We start from the raw sequence: 18,939 nt of genomic DNA on the forward strand, positions 1-18,939 counted from the left end.
GCCCGGTTGCCGATGAATGGGCGATAACGTGTTGCGCTCCCGTTCCCGGCTTTACACCCCTGCAAACCCCTCCGGGAGACGGGGGCGCGGGGGGCGCACAGCCGCGCTCAGATATTTCTCCCTTTCTGTTTCTCTCTGCAGGTAAAGTGGAGCTGCATGGGAAACTCATAGAAGTTGAACATTCAGTCCCTAAAAGACAAAGGTAATTTATTTTTATCCCCCCCTCCCTCCCCTTTGCCCTCAGTTACCCAGTGAGAAGCGATTGGAAAAATGCTTAGGTTTGTGTTTCTCTTCCCTGTAGATAAATGGATCGCTTTCTTAAACCCACAGGCGTGCACTCTGTGCTGTCCTAGAGGTTTTCTAGAATCACCCCTTGTATTTCTAATGTAGCGTCTTTGCCGGGCAGCAGTGGTAGTATCTAATTATAATTTTTTTTTTATAAAAACCCCCTTTTTGTGGGAGAAGCAAGTTATTATGGTCTGATGGCAAATGATTGCAAAGATTTTAAAATTTAAAGTTCCGTGAGAAGAGTTAAAATCTGGGTGTTAGCAGGAAATGAAATGTGGTGCTGTGAACTGCATAATGGGCAAGCACATGAGCTGTGCTCCAGCAGCAAAATCATCTTGTAAATATACTGGTATACATATTTTTTTTTGATCCTGCCATGTTGGAGTCTGCAGCATTTTATAGGCACGTACTAGAAGTCTCATCTGTATTTGAGAGGATTTTTCATCACTATTTTGGGCTGGTCTACAGAAGAAGAAGGAAGAATGACTTCTTCCCAATAAGGACAGGATTTATGCATCCTTAATTTCTAAACGTATGTTTAATTTTTACAAGGCAGTAATTTTGTTGGGCCTCATGTAAAGAAGCAATACTTACAGTAAAGCAGGGTAGTATTTTTATACTGCCTATAGCAATTCAGCCTGCTTCTTTCACAAATACTTAGATTATAGAAAACCTGGCGTGCACTAGACACTAAAAGCAAAATAGATCAAACTTTCCACGTGCTTGTTCCTGTACTCCATTATTCAATCTGGGAAGTATGTCTGTCTGTAACTCTGTTAGAAGGGGCTTCTACTATTTCAGGGTTATTTTTAAAAGCACAGTCTTTTTAAAATAGTTGATTTGAAAAGGTGTATTAGCTGTTTTGATGGGTGTTGTATCTTGGTATTTTGAGAATTAGAAGTTTAATCACTATTTAGTGCTAGAGGAAAGCTTCATGTGGGAAAGTGTGAGGATTTTTGCTCTAGTTAAGGAGGGGGGAACCCATCTCTGGACCAACTCGTAGCATGTTAATCTTTATGGTTATATTTATTTGATACTTTTCATTGGAAATTAATATGCTGTATGTGCTCTTATTTAATATGCAAGGTATATGGCTTTGATTTACAGTAGTCTGTATTTCAGATCTTTTATACATAAAAATTCTGTTGTAGGTGGAATATATTTTTAGATTTAAGAAGAAAATTCCATGGGATGTATAAAAATTGATAATTTCCTATTAGTCTCTAATAAATAAACTTATTATTATGCTTATTAATTTTAAACTTGCACAAGTAGTATTCTATTTATGCTGTTGAAAACAAATTCATTTCACTCATATAAAGGTAAATTTAAAATCACTAGTGCTCCCCCCCTTAAAAAAAAAAATCGGTTTAATGTGTTTAAAAGTATTTTATTGTTCTTTCAGCTGTCAGCTGAAATGGTGTAAAAGTCTATTCTTTATATTGGGTAGCATGTCTCCCTATTTGTTTGAATTAACAATTATTAGAAAAATGCATCTGTCTAACTTGTTGAAAAGAATTCTGCACTGAACTTAAGCACTTTTCTAGGCATGTGTTGCCTATGTATAGGCATACTGAAAAAATTGGGAATGTAATTGTATCATCATACCCGTATTGGCTTCTCCCAAAGCCCTTATTTGTTAAAACACTATTTCATTGTGCAGTATCATCTTGGAATGTATTAGATATAGTTCGGATTTATACTGCTGTTTAACAGAAAATTAAATTGAATTTCTCATAACTGCACTTCCTTCCTCTTTGTTTCCGCTCCCCCTCTCCCAAAATCAAATATAGAAAGCCACTTAAAATTCATTCACTGGCCTCCATATGTAAAAGGGACTCTCTCGTTCCTCTTATAGATGTCTAATACTTTTCCCTTTTTGGGGGGGTCAAAAAGTTGGAGACTTTTTCCATGTCTCTATTGTTTACTGGGTGTGTATTTAGAGTTGTTAGGTACTGTAAAAACAGTTTTCAAATGTTGAGTATTTTGGTGAAACTGGTTACTAAGTTGCTTTCAAAGTAACTTATTTGAAGTCTTTGTATCTTTCCACACTAGGGAAAGGTGTCGACACAGCTGGGCTGGTGGTGGGGTGTTGCTCACTAGGCCCACCCAGTGTGTTTGCATGCTGCAGAGCCAGGGAGTGCTTTCCAGAGAGCCCTGTACAATCCAGTGTGGGAGATATAGTTAGAGAAGTGATGCCATTAAAAAAAAAAAAAGTGAATGTGTCAAGTCTGCCTTTCAGCATGAGTGTACAATTAATAGTTGGTCAAATGATTACTTCATAAGAGCAAAAGTTGTTTTGTAGTGCACTGAAATTATTCAATACATTGTATTGACCTCTGTTGCTGTCAGGCTGCTTCATGCAGAGTCCTAGCTCCCCTCCTTACAACCTCCTTAAATAAGATTATTTATTTTTTTTTTTTTTTTAGCAGAGTGTGTGTATTATCACTCACAAAGGTAGTTTGTGGGTATCTTTCTTCAGAGGCAGCTGAGGTGCATGGGAGGAAAGGGTAAGGGTTTGGTAATCCATATCCTTGTCACATAAAGGAAGGTCAAGAGGTGGTGTCAGCTAGGGTTGCCATAAAGTTGAGCTGAATCCAGAAGACAGTGGAGTGTGCCTGGCTTGTTATTCAGGGTAAAATTCTTGGACCCAGTAGTCACTGCATTCCAGCCCTTGCTGGATCTTCAGATTTGAAATGGGCACACCCAGGTTTGTAAAATTACCTTCCTACCTGCTGTGGAAGGAAGGAGAGAGCTGATGTATGTCTCCTTGTCTCCTCCCCACGTCCTCCCTGGAAGCTTTTAAAAACAGACAAGAGGATAAGCTGCGGTTGAAAGAAGGGGCCTGGTCAAGGTTTCCTTGATGGAAGGGTGGAGAATTATTCTGGGGGAGGTGCAAAGTATTTAATAAGCTCGGAGTAGATTCCTGACTTACTATTGAAATCTCAAGGGAATGCCAAAGGAATGCAGCATTTCTGCATTCAGACCCCTTGGTGTGGAGGAAGGCTATTGCAGTATTTAAAGGTTTAGGTCACTTTAAGCAAAAGTTGGAGAAGGTATTGTAATAATTCTGACTGGTAGTCATGCTCTGTGAGGGAAGGCAGGGCACTGTTAGTTATGATTGCTCCTTAGAGGGGTTTTCTTCTCTCAAAGCAGAAATGTGGGAGGATGGTGACAACCCATAGTGTATGTGAGCCTGTGCCCATGAAACTTGTGGGGCAAGGCTTTGGATACTACCTTGCCGCAATCCAAGAGCAGCTGGTATCTCACAAGGTGATGGATGCTGCAATCTGATTATTCAGCTGGCCCTGATGTCACTTGTGATGGGGGGAGGGCAGGTGCTAACTGTGGGCACCTGGACATGTGCCTGGTGCAGCTTCCTGGCCCTGACTCCCATGTCCAAGTGGGGTTCCCACCGAGACCTTGTCCATCATGCCTGCTCCTGGGGCCTTCAGGTGCCTAAAATGCTCAGAACACCTCAACTCTGGCAATGATGAGGTGTTTTTTCCAATTAGAAGTTTAATTTGCCTCCCCACACCCCGAGGGCTCTTTGAGAAAATAAATTCCCTACATCTCTTCAGGGGGTGGGGGTGTGGGGTGTGTGTTCTGGGAGAGGAGCAGGAGAAGAGGGTAGTAAAGGTGCACCCTTGTAGGTAATGTAGCTTCTTAATGTGCCATGCTACGGGGAGTGCAATGACCTGCCAGCTGTGCTTCATCAGTAATACTGAAGTATCTGAAGGCTGATTTGAGGAAAACAGGCCCAAAATCCCTCATGCAGACCATCTATGTTCTGGGGTGATCATTGTGCTGTTGGATGAGCATCAGGTTTTATTGCTGATTTTCAGTATAATGAGGGTTTGTATCTTGTGTGTGCAAGGTGGTGGGAAATGACTTTGCGAGGCTGAAGTATGTATGGTGGCTGCAGTGGTCACAGTTATTAAAAAAAAAAAAAATTCAGTGGAATTGATTTTTAGTTTGGTTTCTGTAAATATCAGGTAGGAAGAAACATGCTAAATGTAAGAAGACATGATAGAAAATGTCATTTATTCGTTGTATTTGTGCTCTTTTCTGCAGAACAAGGCAGAGGACCATGCCTCGGTCCAAACTAGAATGTTTTTGAGAGTGAAGGGCCAAAACTATGTGGAGTGATTTGGGATTTTTATTCTCTGTTTCCACATTTATTTTTGCAGATGTGAACAGGAAATTATTTTTTTTAAATCTTTGAAAGCTTACAATTAGAGTGGAAACAAACCTGGATAGTTGTGGTGATTCTTATGTAGACAAGGAATTGTTATGGCAAGAACAGATAATTCTTCGCTAATGTTAACTGTTATGTTGTTGGAAGCTTAATTTTTATAACTCCTCATACTGTTTGATCATTTAAAAAAAAATTGTTTCTTGTTGCAGTTTAAAAAAATAAGCAGGAGTACATGAAACAGCTTCAAAAGCATGTCCTGAAAGGGTGGTCCTGCTTTTTTTTTACCTTTATAGAAGGTACTCTGAGAACATATTTGTAGTGAACCTTAAATTGTGCATAGATACGGTGAATTTTGAAGGGTTGGAATAAGAAATAACATTTTGGAAGTGTAATTCAAGGGTAGTAAAATATAATCAGGAAATGTTTAAAATTTTTTTATTTCTCCCTTTTTTTCCTTCTCGAGCATGGGGTAATAACATTTTCCACATTTCTGAGACCTTAAAGGTGGTGTTTTTGTAAAATGGGGTTGTGTTCATTTCGGTTGCTCTTTTAAGTGCAGAGCATAGGACTCTACAGTGCTGGAGTCCTTTTATGGCTTCTGGTTAGCTACTGGGTGGACTTCAAGTGTGTAGTTTTGACCTGAAAAATTCTTAAATGGCCTGGGATTTACCTACTTAACAGAAAATGTGAAGCTTCCTATAATGGCCATGAGAGAGGGACCCAGGCAGAATTAAAATACACCTAATACTTAACCACGGACAGGGCTAGCCCTTCAGGGAACCTCACAAAAGAGATTCTTCACTCCTTAAGCCTGCTCCTCTCCTTAATGTCATCTCAGCTTTTAGGATTTTATCCTCCTGGGATTTTGGTAACAAATACATAGTGCCATAGACCACAGTTAGAGACTCTTTTCTGGTGATTTCATCCTTACACAAGCCCCATGAGATGGGCCCAGGGCAATATTGATGTAGGATTTTTTTTTCTTCTTGTAATTTAAGAGTCAAATTTATTATTGGAATTTGATTATTCAGAATCAGTAATAGATGGAGAATGGGTGTGAAAATCAAATGCTATAAAAATCTAAGTAAGGAATATAACTTTTCATGTTTTATAGAGGCAGAGGGATAGATGAAAAAGTTTGTATTGGATTGATGCACTTAGCATGTAGTTCCAGCATGCTTCAATACCATTTTGTTTCATTGTGTGTTCTCTCATTTTGTTTTCATATGCAAAAACTTTTATCTGCATGTCAGTCCATTCTTTACCTTGAATGACGCAGAGTATAGAATTATGTTATACACTAATTACGGTTGAAAGCTGCGATAAAACCATACCTTTTCCTTATTTTGTTTAGAAATGTGACATTGTTACCAGAAATATCTGTGTGTTATTTTATAGTTTTAGTCTGAGGCTTCTGTTCTTATCTTTTTTCTTTTTCTTTTTCTTTTTCTTTTTTTTTTTTTTTTTTTTTTTTTTTTTTTTTTTTTTCTGGGCATGTCAAGTGTATACACTTCCATGCAATTTCATTCTGTATCTTTGCTGTATGAGTCTTACATTGGCTGTCTAAATAAAGAAAATTTTGCTGAATGTGTGGTCCAGAATCTCCCTGGGTGTCCAGGTTTGGGATGTGCTGAGGAGGTAAGCCCAGTGCTTACTGGTGCTACCCATCCTCTCTGGGCATGTTTATCCATGTGAGTACTTCAGTGAGTTATTTCTTCTCATCACCTGGACTAAGTCATTTGGCTTTGAAAAGTTTATGTATGGCAGCAAGAGTTCCTATGTGTCTGAGTATATTTCAGGTAACTAACAAAAAATATATTATTGTTTTCTCTCCTGGTTTTGCTTCTTTCCAGATCTGCAATATAGGTTTGTGAGTGTGTGTTGAAAGATGTACATGTTTAACCACAAAGAAAATCTTCATGTTTGCAGTTGGATACTTAGCAAATAAAGTGTGTTACCTAGGGTCAATATTAGGGTAAATATTAAAATGCTGTATGTGTAATGACAATGAGTGGGACCAAAAGAGGTGGTGTTTTCCACTTTTTTTTTTTTCCCTGTAAGTACATTGAAACTTCAAAATAGAAAATTATATTAAATTATCACATTGTTATTTTGCTGAAGTGTATTATGGCAGCTGGCACAAGAGAAACCTGTGGCGTAAAAGCTGTCTCCTGTGCAGTTTAACCTTAGCAATGTGCCTCCCCTATTGCCTGTCTCTTCATGGTGCAGTGGAATCAGCATCAACTAAAACTATCCTTTTTTCAAATCTGGATGGATGGAAAGCTGCTGCTAACAGGTGAAATAAGGCATTCTGTATTTTTAAGTTAAAATTTGGGTTAAGAGCACAGATAACAATGAGTCAAAAAGGAATCTGACTCTTCTTGGGTATGGAACTAAATATTAAAATGAATCTGTCTTGAAATGAAAGGCCTTCAGCTGGGAAGGGCCTTACTCCATTTTGATATTTTTTTATCTTGATAATTTTATATCTTCATCTGTAGTCTGATTGGTGAGAAATAATGCAGAGAAGTGTTTCAAAGAGAATATGTATGTGTGTGTGTGTGTGTGTGTGTGTGTATATATATATATATATATATACATACATTTCAGAAGATTATATTACCATAAAATTATTTGTAGTTTAGGAGACCGGCTAAAAATATCTGGAGAATTTATAAAAATAGTAATGTTGGGGTTTTTTTGGTAGTACTAGTACACTTGAACACAACTGGAGCTGAATGTTCACTTTTGAAAGATTAACTTTCATGCTCAGCTGAACTTTAGGAACGCTATTTTAAAATACGTAGTCCACACCATGTGTCTAATACGTTTTTCCTCTTTGTGAAAATAACGCTGCTTTATTGTTTTGGTAAATTGATTTTATTTTTAAATGTGAAATGTACAGGTCCTGTAGGTTTTCTGTCAAAAATGGAGATCACTTCAGTTTAATGGAGCCTTAAATATTGTAGTGCGGAAATCAAAATTCCAGATAGAGGGAACTCTAGTCTGTGTGAACAAAAATTTCTGTTGGAAAAAAAAAAATCTTATTAGTTGGGTTCATAATTACTTATTTTACTGATACTTCATGTTAAATAGTGGTTAGGAATGAAGCTTGTTGCATTTGGATTTGAAAGTATCTGTTGAATATCTAGCATTCGTGGATCAAGACTGGACTCAAATTTTCTAATAATAAGCAGGGCTGGACGGCTATCTATGAGAAGGAGGGGGTGGAAAAAAAAAACACCAAAACAAACCCCAACTCTTCAAGTGAGTGTTACTATGCTATTGCTCCACACAGCTTTCTTCTTGGGGCCTGATCCTGTGTGCTCTCTGCCCCTTCTCCCCTGCCCTCAGAGGAAGTCCCCAGCGTGCTGCGGGGAGGCTCTTGGGAAACTGAGTTTGAAAAACTGCTCTAGCTTTGACAGGGAAAATGCATATATCCTCTAGCAAAGGCAAAAGATACAAAAGTCTATTTTTTAAAAACAGTTTAAAAACAATTACAGGACAGAACATCCAGAAACTTATTTACAGTGAGAGTGTGGATTATTTGGTTTATACACATAGGGGAGATCCTCTATGTAATGGTGTCTTCCTGGTTATCATGGAAGAATAGTTCAATTCTTCCTCCTACATCTAGAGTAAAAATTTCAAAGTGATCTCTCTTTAGGATGGTACTTGAAAAACATTATCAATAGGATGCTTGAGGAATTAGGTAGTAGTTTAATCCAAGATGAGACTACACTTGTAAACTATGTCTTTTTCCTAATGTGAATTTAAATTCTGGTAAATGTGCTTTAAATGATTTTCTAGTGTAAATTTTGTGGCAACCTCAAGTAGGTAATGGTTAGGAAAAAAAAATTTGTCTGTCTTGGAATATTGTTACTAACTTTGAAATATTTTTTCAGATGAGTTTCCGAATTGTATATTAGCTTGCACAGGTTGTCCTTGCCATCAAGGCGCTGGTCTGTTACAGATGTGTAACGTTGTGCTGTAAAGAGCACATGGGTCTTTCCTGCCAAGGGAACTGGATCCCTGAATGAACCACATCTATCTTTGTGGAAAAACAGCACTTCAGTGTGCGGAGGGAGCTATTCATCAGGGTCAAAGAGAGAGGGATTCAATGCTAAGTGTCTTTTAGTGGTATTGACCACAGTGGGTGCTGGTGCTGATCAACAAGAAGAGTTCTTACAGGGTGAGCTTTGTGTTAATAGAAGTTCAGTTATTTAAGTAAATTCTAGGTGGTGGTGGACAGCCGTGTAACTTGGTGACAGAAAGCTAAAACTTGCCATTATTAACAAGGAGCTTACTCCTTTTGAGCCCAACAGAAGTTCTGGAATATCTCAATAATTGTTTGTTACACAATTGTATGAATTTTACACCTGCACAGATATTTTTAATGTAGGTTACTTTTAAGTAATGTGCAGCTTTCAAGGATGATAAGCATTTAAAACTGTCTACAAATTCAGATTATTTTTTAGTTTCAAAGTCTTACTAGGAGATGATGGTAAGCATGTGGTGTGTAGATTTACTAACACTTAATGAAGGCATTGGAGGATCCTCAGGTACAGTGCAGGTATTTAAATTGCTTCTAATAACCTGTACAAAATACATGAGAAATGGACAGCTCTTAAAGCCAGAGCAGAGATTTTTTAAAATACTATGTACTCATTAAATTTGTTTTCAGAGGTTAAAGCCGATGCTGAGTAGCAGTGGTGTATAATTGTTCTTATACTACTACTACCGATTCATTCAAAGATGCACCAGAATGCTTATTCTATTAAATTATCTTCCTTAAAGACAAGAGCACCACCATGCCCCACAAAAAACCCCTCCCAAACACCCTACATTAAGTTACAATAATCAAAAAGTAATCAAAAGACCCTTCATTTACTTATGCAATACTAAGATTTTTCACTGGTGGTCTGAGTCCTAATAGCAAATGGTAACTTGTTTTATGTTGCTGCTTATTTTGTTTACATTAACAATGTCTTTGCTTAGACTTAGTTATATACCTCTATTTAGAAGTTTTCATTTTTTCTGCTATGCAGTTGAGAGGTAATTTTTATAAATAATGTGATTTCTACCCTGGCTGCTCTCTTAAACAAGAAGTGATTGTTGACATGTAAATATACCCCAAATGCTGCATTTAACATAGAACAGTGAACTTTTATTTGAAGTTGTGGGGTACCTTTTGTACAACTGGGCTTGACGAGAGTTGTTCAGTTAAACTCAAATCATGAGCCAAATTATCTTTTCAGGTATGTAGCATGTGCTTTAACCCATATAAAGTTGAAGCTACTTATCACTTTTAAAAAGTAGTGATCCCAATCTTGGGTAAAGATTTAGGAGATTTATCATTATAATTTGTAGAGCCCTTCAAGGTTTTAGATTGAGTTAGATTGCTTTACCTTTATGTTTGACTAGCTTCAGTAATATCACAAAATTGCATTCACTTGCAGTGATTGGCTTCTGTCTGCCTCTGTGGCAAATAATAAGGTTATGTACATCACTTTTCTTCCTGGCCCGTTTGCTCACATCACCTGATCCACACAGTTCACTTACTACGACTGTTAACTGGTTTTGCATACGTTGGATTAAGTTCAGCATCTTAACATGAAAATGCTACTTCTGAATGCATGAACGACAGTACAGATCCAGCATCGCACGTGTGGTTACGTCAGTCTCCCACTGTATAGCAGTGCTGTGTTTTCTACTGCAGCTCTTCAAAATGGCTTTTCAAATGAAAGTTCGGGCTATCTTAACTTTTTAGCTAGAGTGTTGTTGGAAATCACACATAGTTCTGTATTTCAGAAAGCTGCTCTTTGACATAGTTCTGACTTGTGCGACTGAGGGTATCATTTTGGGCGGTACCCTTTTTTTTGAGGGGAAAAAAAAAAAAAAAGGGTAAGAAAAGGCAAGGCATAGAAAAGTCTGTCTGAAACTTAGTCATGTTTCACCACAATGAAGCCCTGCAAGTTTCTGATGAAGAAATGGCGTTTGAGCAGTGATAGTTTTTTGTGGAGGTGGCTGTGGTGCGTGTCCTGCCTGGTGAGACTTGAGCTAGATGAGGAGAGCTTTGCCTGGTTTTGGGGGTGCTGAGCAGGTGCCCTGACCTTTTTCGTTTCCCTCTAACATCCAGCTCCGTGAACTTTCCATGCACTCTGTGGATAACGTGCATGTGGTTACAAACTATTAAAGCATGTCTTTGAGGTTTGGGGGAGGAGAGGGAGGGAGTGATTGCTTTGTTTTGAGGCTTTTGGTAGCTCCGGTTCTGGTTGTTAGTAGTAGTTGTGCCTCATTGTGGAGTCCAGTACTAGGCAGGAAGCTGGTGCCAGCATGGTTTGAAATAAACTGATTTTTGGGGGGTAATAGTGGGGGAGATGGATGAAGACATATGAACAGTAGTGTTAGCAAAAACTGATTGGTAGCCCCTAAAGAAGGACAATTACTTTCTGAGGTTGAATATTTGTCTTATAACATCATAGTCTTCCTTACGCTGGTTGTTTTGGTTTGTTGGTTGGTTTTTTTTTTTTTTTTTTTTTGTAATTTTGTATTTTTAGCTTTCTCCTGACATATTTATTTAAAATGATCTTATTTCTTTAAAATGTTCTTAAATCCTCAATTGTTAGCATATCTATATGCAGATGGAACAGTTGAATTTCAAAGCTTTGAAAGGCATATTTAAACTATGCTAAGCTATGCTCTCGGGTAAAAGCAACTTGATCTGCTAGTGGAGGCAGGTATCACTTAATTTAGGTATCTCTATTAAACAAATCAGTACTGTATGATTCTAAAAATAAGATAATAATTACTGTCTTGGTGTGATAATAAGTTTGCACATCTGTATACAAACTAAATTTGAAGTAATTAACTGCTAAATAATTTATTAAACTTGGTCAAAATTATCATTATCATTCATACAAACTTTGTTCCTAATTTTTATTTAAATATCGAGCAAAGTGCTATGCATTGTGAGGACTGCAAGTTACTAAAGGCAAATAACCTTGATGTTAATGATGATTAACTTGTAAATTATACTTATGAATTAACTGGTTAGCTGTTGCATGGTATAGGCATTTTCTCTGCTTTGAAACTAACTGATCCAAATTCACAATTTTGCTTGGTTTAATTCATAGTGAACCAAAATAGTGTAAATGTTACCCTATGTAGAGAGTGAGGTCTTCAGCGAAGAAATGTAAAGTTTATTTTCTTGTTTTCTGATCACAAGTGTATTTAAATCTACAGTGACAGTGTAAAAGTCAATGCTCACTGTGATCTTCATCCTCAAAACTTGCACTATATTCCATGTTTTCTGTAAAAAAGGAAATGAAAAATAATGGAGTTATTAGGTGATAGTGGCTATCCTATAACTGCTTTATATGCCATTTCTGAAAGTCATGGCAGTTTTCTTATAGCATTATGAAAGCAGGGGGAAATTATTAAATATTAACTGTGAAGGTTACTAAAGAAAATACACCTCTTACATGCAAGTGATTTTTCAACATAACTTGCCTTTGAGAGAAATTGTAATATTGAGATGTTGCATAATTTAAAATTTCTGAACAATTGAATTTTAGCTGTTGATTTTTCCAGTTGAAGAGAATGAAATGAATCTCTAAAGCTTTTGTCAAGACCTGGCATGAAAGCTCAGGGATTGTTTTTAGATAATATGTAGGCCGGTGTGCACTAATCAAAGCTGCTATTGTAAAAGCATGGAAGATTGTTTTGGTAATTCTTAAAAATAAAGTTTAATGAAATATATAATAAATATTTCTATTAAGTAAATGTAAAAAAAATATGCAAAATGCTCTTCACATGCAAGCTGTGATAATTTATGTCAGTACAAAAAAGGAGAAAATAAGCTTTGTAGACAACAGAAAACTTTGTTATTACTTTATAAATTAACTTTTGAAAACATGTTAAAAAGTTAATTTTTTTTCCGGTAACCTGTCATTAGATCAAAACTTAATGTAGAGAATATTGTGTATATGTGCAAAGTGTGTATATTATTTAGTTCTATATCCCAACTGGAAGATGGTGCATTCTAGACTTTGAGGGTATAAAATTTTTTGAGGGGAGAGTACACAGTTGTTCTAACTAACATGTAACTTTTTGCTGTAAGTACAGCTATGAAATAATTTTATTTGGTGCCGTTCTGTCCACACATTTTTTGTGTAATTGAATAGGATTTCATTTTCTAGGGAGAATTCTTCGGAGAAAATTACTTAAATTACAATGATGTCCAAAAACTATAAGCCTACTTTGTTTCTCTTTGTAAGTAATTTAAGTAGAGAAAAGCAAAGGCTTCTTTTAAAATTCTGCATCTGGTGACATTAAGCATAAAAATGGCAGAGCCGAAGAGGAGAGTGGTCACTTTCTATGACTTTTGTGTTTTGACAGGGCAAGAGAAAGGAGGGAACATTATTTGGTGGCAAAAGTGCAAAATACACGCTTTCTAGCACTCCTTGGGTAGAGGTGTTATATCAATTTAAGGCCATGTGGAATTGCCATTAGTAAGGGCTAGCATTTGAGTGCTATTTCTTCTTGTTGGTATTCATTTAGTTCAACAGAGTGTACAGGTAAAATAATTACAAGAACATCAAAGCAAGAATTGGTATCTGTGCAGTGTCTTCGTTACCATGCACATCAGTTTACACTTTAAAAGTTTCTGGGTTTTTTAAACTTGTGTGAATAAGGTTTATTGTACTGAAACCTTTGAGATGGGGGAACTTGTTTTAAAGCAAAAATAATAGGAAATGTATGGTAACTTTGACATTCTGTTGAAAAAGTGGTGAAGTATTCTCCTTAATCTATTCTTGTTAGCATGGTCTAGAAGATTTAAAAAGCTGTTTGTCTTGCCAGTGCCTTTTAAACTTTTCTTGGTTTGTCTTGAGATTGAAGGGTGGAAAGTAGTAATGAGGCAATAGATATATATTATTTTTTAAATTAAAAAATCCTTAGCCACATGAGCAGGCTAACTGCAGGTCTTTGTTAAGCTGTTCTAGAACATCAGATGATAAGCATAGTGTAGCTTTTAAATGCTCAATCATGTCAGTATAAAACTGTCCTCTTGCAAAGTTGAGTAATATACATATTTATGAAAAAAAGTAACAAAATGGAAACTTTGGCCAGGATGGATGCAGAGAAAAGCCATGCATGCATGTGTATGTACACACAGACATGCACTACATTCTTTGAGTGGCTTTAAACACTGGAAAGAGCCTGAAATGTGTGGCTGTACATTTGAAAGTGTTGGTTTACTCTGTGGTCTTGTTAACTCTGCTTTTAGTTTATTTTGTTCTTTTAAGCGCTAGGACTTTATCCATATTTTTAGTTACTATATAGAAAGTTGTCTAAATGAAGTAGTTTGCCCTTGTTAATAACCTTCTATATCATAGAAGAGAATTGGAAATGCTAGCAAGCCTGTCTGTTAGCTGAAGTTTACTTATACACTTAAAATCAGACTAAGCAAGATCTTAATTTACTTTAGTTATAACATGTAAGCTTTTTGAAGTTAGATGGTGCTTTCAGCGGCACAACTGTTTCAGTGTGTTTCCATTTCCCAGACCCCACAGGATCTTCATTTACAAAGATCACTTCAGGAATTGGGCATGAATTTGTGTCATTTTTTGGTAAAGTAGCCTGAGAGGCAGCAAACAGTCTTTTCTTTAAAAAGTCTGTGTGTGGGGTGAAACAGTGAGGCAGTGGAGAAGTATGCGCTAGGATGAGTCTGAACTACCCTAACACCTCACTCAGTTCAAGATCTAAAGCAGCTTGATCTCAACCTGAAGGGTTTAAATCGAATATTTAATAGCAAAAAAGAGTTGAGAACAGAGGTTCCCTGCACTCTGAGCCTATGTAGCAGAGGCCTTGTAGTTGCATGCTATAAGCGTATACATGCTGCAACTCCTGGATTTTACTTCAAGCCTTCTTTTTCTCCCTCCCCACCCCCCAAACCAGAACTGATTGACTGGTTAATCTGGAGCATATAGTGCACTTAAACTGAGTATGAACAACCTTAGTTTCTCTTGAGCGTGACCTGAAAGAGACCAAGATGGGTTAGACTCCTTGTCTGTAGCTGTGGCATAGGGCATGTGGAAAGCATTTCCGATGTGCTCTGCAAACACCGGTTCATGGTTGAGGAAGTTGGTGTCAGCAACGTGGTGGCTACTGAGTTTGTCTATGAACACTGCTAACTTTATTTAGATACTTAAATCTGAGGAAGGATGAATCACTGAGCTGTTGTTAAGACAAGATCTAAACTAGTGCCATACTTCCCATACCAAAAAAAGTTGCAAAAACTTTTACATTGTAAATATCTGTTGCTTATTTCCATTGAGTTTCAAAGGGATGGACAAACTTCTGTGCAGTAAGTGATGGTAGTAAGGGAAGACAGGGAAAGTAAAAGCACTGTGAGGGTATATCCAGCAGCTGCTTTGTGGAACAAAGTATCTTGTTGACTTTTAAAATTATTTAAGTCTTGGTACCCTTTTTTGCTTCAGAAATGACACAGAAATATCCTACACCATTTATTTTTCCTCCCTGAGTGAGCTCTTTAAAAGGAGCCAAATTCACTGAAAATGAAGAGTTAAAAACAAGTAGTAAATTCCTTCTTTTCATTTCCCTGTCTAGAGCTCCCCAGTCCCTAACTTGGCCCTATATTGCAAGGACACCATATGCAAGTTCCAGTCCAGAGCTGCTGCTTACCCCTGATGTAAAACTTCATAATTAATCCATAAGGGAAATACTGACTGCTCCAGCTAGCAGCTCCTGTGGGCACTAGGAAAAGAGATGAAGGGAAAGAAGAAACCTTTAGCTATTTTAGTGGCTGAAGGAAAGGAGGGGCAGGGAGGAGACAGATAAAAGGTGAGCATTGTGTCTTGCCATTAGGGAATTACTAGTTCATACTGGTTAGGTTTTTAAATAGAGAAAATTTTGCATGTTTAGAAGCACTTTTGCATTTAAAGATGTTATTTTCAGTCTTCCAAATAGCTCTTGAGTGTTCTCACTTTTATCCACATCCCAGTTAATTGCAAGTTAGTGGTAGGGTGGGAGAATAAATGGCGAGTGACCATAGCTCTAAAATGTTTAGTCAACAAAATCAGCTCAGTGGTAGAATTGTTTAAGGGATACAGACCCCTGCACTGAGGAGGAGGTGGGAAAGAGAAACTGTGCACTTAAGAAAAACCTAAACACCACTCCCCTGCCCCCCCAGCCTGCAGGGGGGTGGTGGTGGTATAGCAACCCACCCCAAACCAACACAAACAAAAAACCTATTTCAATTTCTCCAAAGAATTTTGGCATGAACGAAAAGGCCTGAAATGTCAGAAGTCACAAAGGTAGATGAAAGTCCAGTTTCCTAAAGGACACTAGAACTTCCCATTAAATTTAAAGCAGTGCTTAATTCTTTAATTAAAAAAAAAAAAATCTTAACAGCCTTCTCTCATTAACAACACCTGAAAAATCAAAGTTTTTTTAAAATGGAAAATTCAACATTAATATGGTAATGGCAGAAGCTTTAGAATTTTCTTTTAAAAATGTCTTTCTGGACCACTCAAGGGAATTTACAAATAATGAATATAAGCTTTTAGTCTAATTAGTGATGTGAAGAATTGTCGAACGAAATCCTGAAGCAAATGGTAATAGATGAAAGCCTACTATCTGGTTAATCTACATAAACATAAGAACTACAGTCAGGCTTACACTGGTTGATTTACCGATTTGGTACGATGTAACTTGGATGTGCCAATATAAATCTCCTGGTTGTGCTTCTTGAGCGATCATATCCTGTCCACAGATATCCAGTCTCTGCGTATTTGAGTTTATCCTGCAAGCAGAGCGCAGGCCTGTGCCCAGTGGTTTGGCTGGTGGCTTCAGGGAGTGGGGCTGTGTGGTGTACTGTCCCCATGGACAGCTTTCTGATTGTTTGTCCTGGTGGAAAGTAGTAAGCAAATGCGATGTTTCGCAGGCACTGGTAGGAAATCTGATCATCAGGATAGAGGGATCAGTGAGGTAATCCAAGAGCCAGATTTTCATCTTGAATGCTGAGATAATACACCTCTCCAAAGCGGCTACTCTGGTGGGTTGTATGTGCAAGATGAAAGAGGAAAAATGTAGTTAGGAGCCAACCCTTATGTCCTGTATGATCTTTGAGAAAAAATTTTGTCTAAATTTTATGGAAAATCCTTATTCTGAGGGGTAGCACAGAGTACTTTTAAATCCAGGTCTGGGATTAAATAATGAGGCAAAACAAAGAAGTATTGCTGCAGTTCGTCTGTGGTTTAGCCAAGCTTTGTGTGCTTGAATTGCTGAATTAGGTCTGAAATTGCCCCGAAGAGTATTAAAACGACTGATTCACTCTGTTGTGATCAAGCATCAGCTACTTGGAGCAACCTGAGGGGGAGAAGCAAATAAATTCTGTGTGTGGGGGTAGCTTTTTGTGTTGGGTTTTTCTTGCCTGTTTTTATTTTGCTAGCTGTAGAGTAAACAATAAGACACCTCTTCTCCTTCTCTTATAAATTCAGTTGATTACCAGCAGTTTTCCATTTGGCTATAGGAGTGGTTAACTTTGTTTCTGTGGCTGTTCACGTCAGGGCTCTGTATACAGAAGTTGTTTCTTACCATATGGCATTAGCCACAGCCCATAGTGGTTGTTTTTTTGTTGTGTATTGTTGGGTTTTTTAATATTTCATCTCCAGCTGTCTGTTAAGCTTGTGTTGTCAGTGAAGTCAGCTTGAGAAATGATGGGTTTTGTCTTCATGCAGGGAGAAAGAGGGTCGTTTCAGTGAGTGGGTTTGCAAGGGGTGTCGTGTATCTGGCAGAGCTGGGGGACCGCAAGCTCGAAGGCAGCACTGGGGAAGTTAACAACACTTGGAGCTGGTGGATATTGGCATACTCTGTGTCTGTGCTGGTGGTGTGAGGTGCCAAGGCTTTTTCCAGGTAACCAGTATAGTAGTGCTTACCTAGAACGGATGGAATGAATAAGCACATTCCGAAGAGTGGAAAAGGTAGACCATTTGCTTTCTATCCCATAGGTATTGAGTTCAAACAATTGAATGGACTAACATTGCCCATGTTCACTTGATCTCCTCTCAAACATGTTTAACTCTTTTTACCACAGAATCTTGTTTAAAAAGAGTAGGTTTGCACTTTGCTGGGTTAAGGCGTTAACATGGTGTTTAGTTAATATGACTGTTGAAATAAGAGACTGTTACGTGGCATTATTGTTGAGAAATAGGAATTAAGCAGCAGGAGGCAGCAGGTCTCTGGGGGGATTGAGGGAGGATGGTGAGAAGGATCTGGTAAGAGCATGGGTACAAGGACAGTGTGGAAGTGGAGTTGCTTTGATACTTGTTTGTATGCTCCCCTCTGAAACAGTCAAATTTTGACACACCTATGAGATAAAAAAAAAAAAAGGAACTGTGAGCAAAAGCATGATCCTTTATTGTTCTTTGCTTTATAATTGTCTATCTTCTGTTGTTTGTTTGTTTGTTTGTTTTTAAATTATTATCCCTTAAGGGAGGGTACAAGTCTTATGTGATTTGCCTTTGCTAAATGTGACATAAAAACTACAGTGAGATTGTACTAGTGAAAGCATGTGAGATTTTATTTAATACAGGGATGCAAAAATTGACAATTTTTCAAGACCTTTTTAACCCAAGAGGATTTTGATAGGTTGAAGAAAAAGTGATGTATATAGGGAGGGCAGAGAGAGAAGGAAAGAGTACATATAAAAGAAGGAATGTTGAAATTGTGAGGTGGTGTCTTCCTTCCCCCCACCACCTTTTTTCTAAGACATGTTTAGTGTTGTTTCTTGTGTGGAGGGTTCTCATGGATCCAGAGCACTAATTTTTTTCTCTGTACATGTGTTCTCTATTTACATATGAGATCACTAAGATGGCTTCTAGTAAATTATCCATCTTTATGGTACTTTGCCCTTTCTGTTTCTGTGCACATGTGTAGCACAAATATGCTGCTTTCCTTGTGAAGGGGCACAATGGTGTATTTTTGTCTTACCTGCTTTCATTGTTGCAGAGATATTCATGTCCCCCGAACACAAGGCTCCATGTCTCAACATACCCAGAATAAATATGTTGATGTATGGTCATCAGTAGTGGTTTGAAGTAACTGAATCCAGTTACCTGTATAATACCTGAAAAGAAGAATTGGAATATGTGCAATTCATCTAAAGAAAAGCAGATTATTGCCAAATAATTCCTTATGGACTAACTTTATACAGAAACTACAGAAGTCTGTTTTCTTCTTACTCAATAAAAGGTGTGTCTTTGAAAAAGAGAAACAAGTGGGAATACCTGTTCACAATGCTGTGAACTATAGGTAGCTTTCAAAAACCTTCATATGATACAGATAACAGAAGTTTTTCTTGGTTGACATCTATTTACGATGCCTATTTAGAATGAAAGAAATGAATTAAGAAATCTGATTAAGCTGGA

The 18,939-nt window shown here is 37.6% G+C and overlaps 1 protein-coding gene across 1 annotated transcript in view; it reads left to right on the forward strand.

Moving 5' to 3' along the window:
* IGF2BP3 (insulin like growth factor 2 mRNA binding protein 3) overlaps window positions 1-18,939 on the forward strand; it is a 113,878-nt gene that overhangs the window by 650 nt on the left and 94,289 nt on the right. Inside the window, exon 2 of the mRNA XM_026843064.1 lies at window positions 3-202. Within this exon, the coding sequence (XP_026698865.1) occupies window positions 3-202 (200 nt within the window). The remainder of the gene's footprint in view (window positions 1-2; window positions 203-18,939) is intronic.

This window comes from Athene cunicularia (assembly GCF_003259725.1).
Source record: "Athene cunicularia isolate RWA chromosome 2 unlocalized genomic scaffold, athCun1 chr2_part1, whole genome shotgun sequence".
Classification (NCBI taxonomy): Eukaryota; Metazoa; Chordata; class Aves; order Strigiformes; family Strigidae; genus Athene; species Athene cunicularia.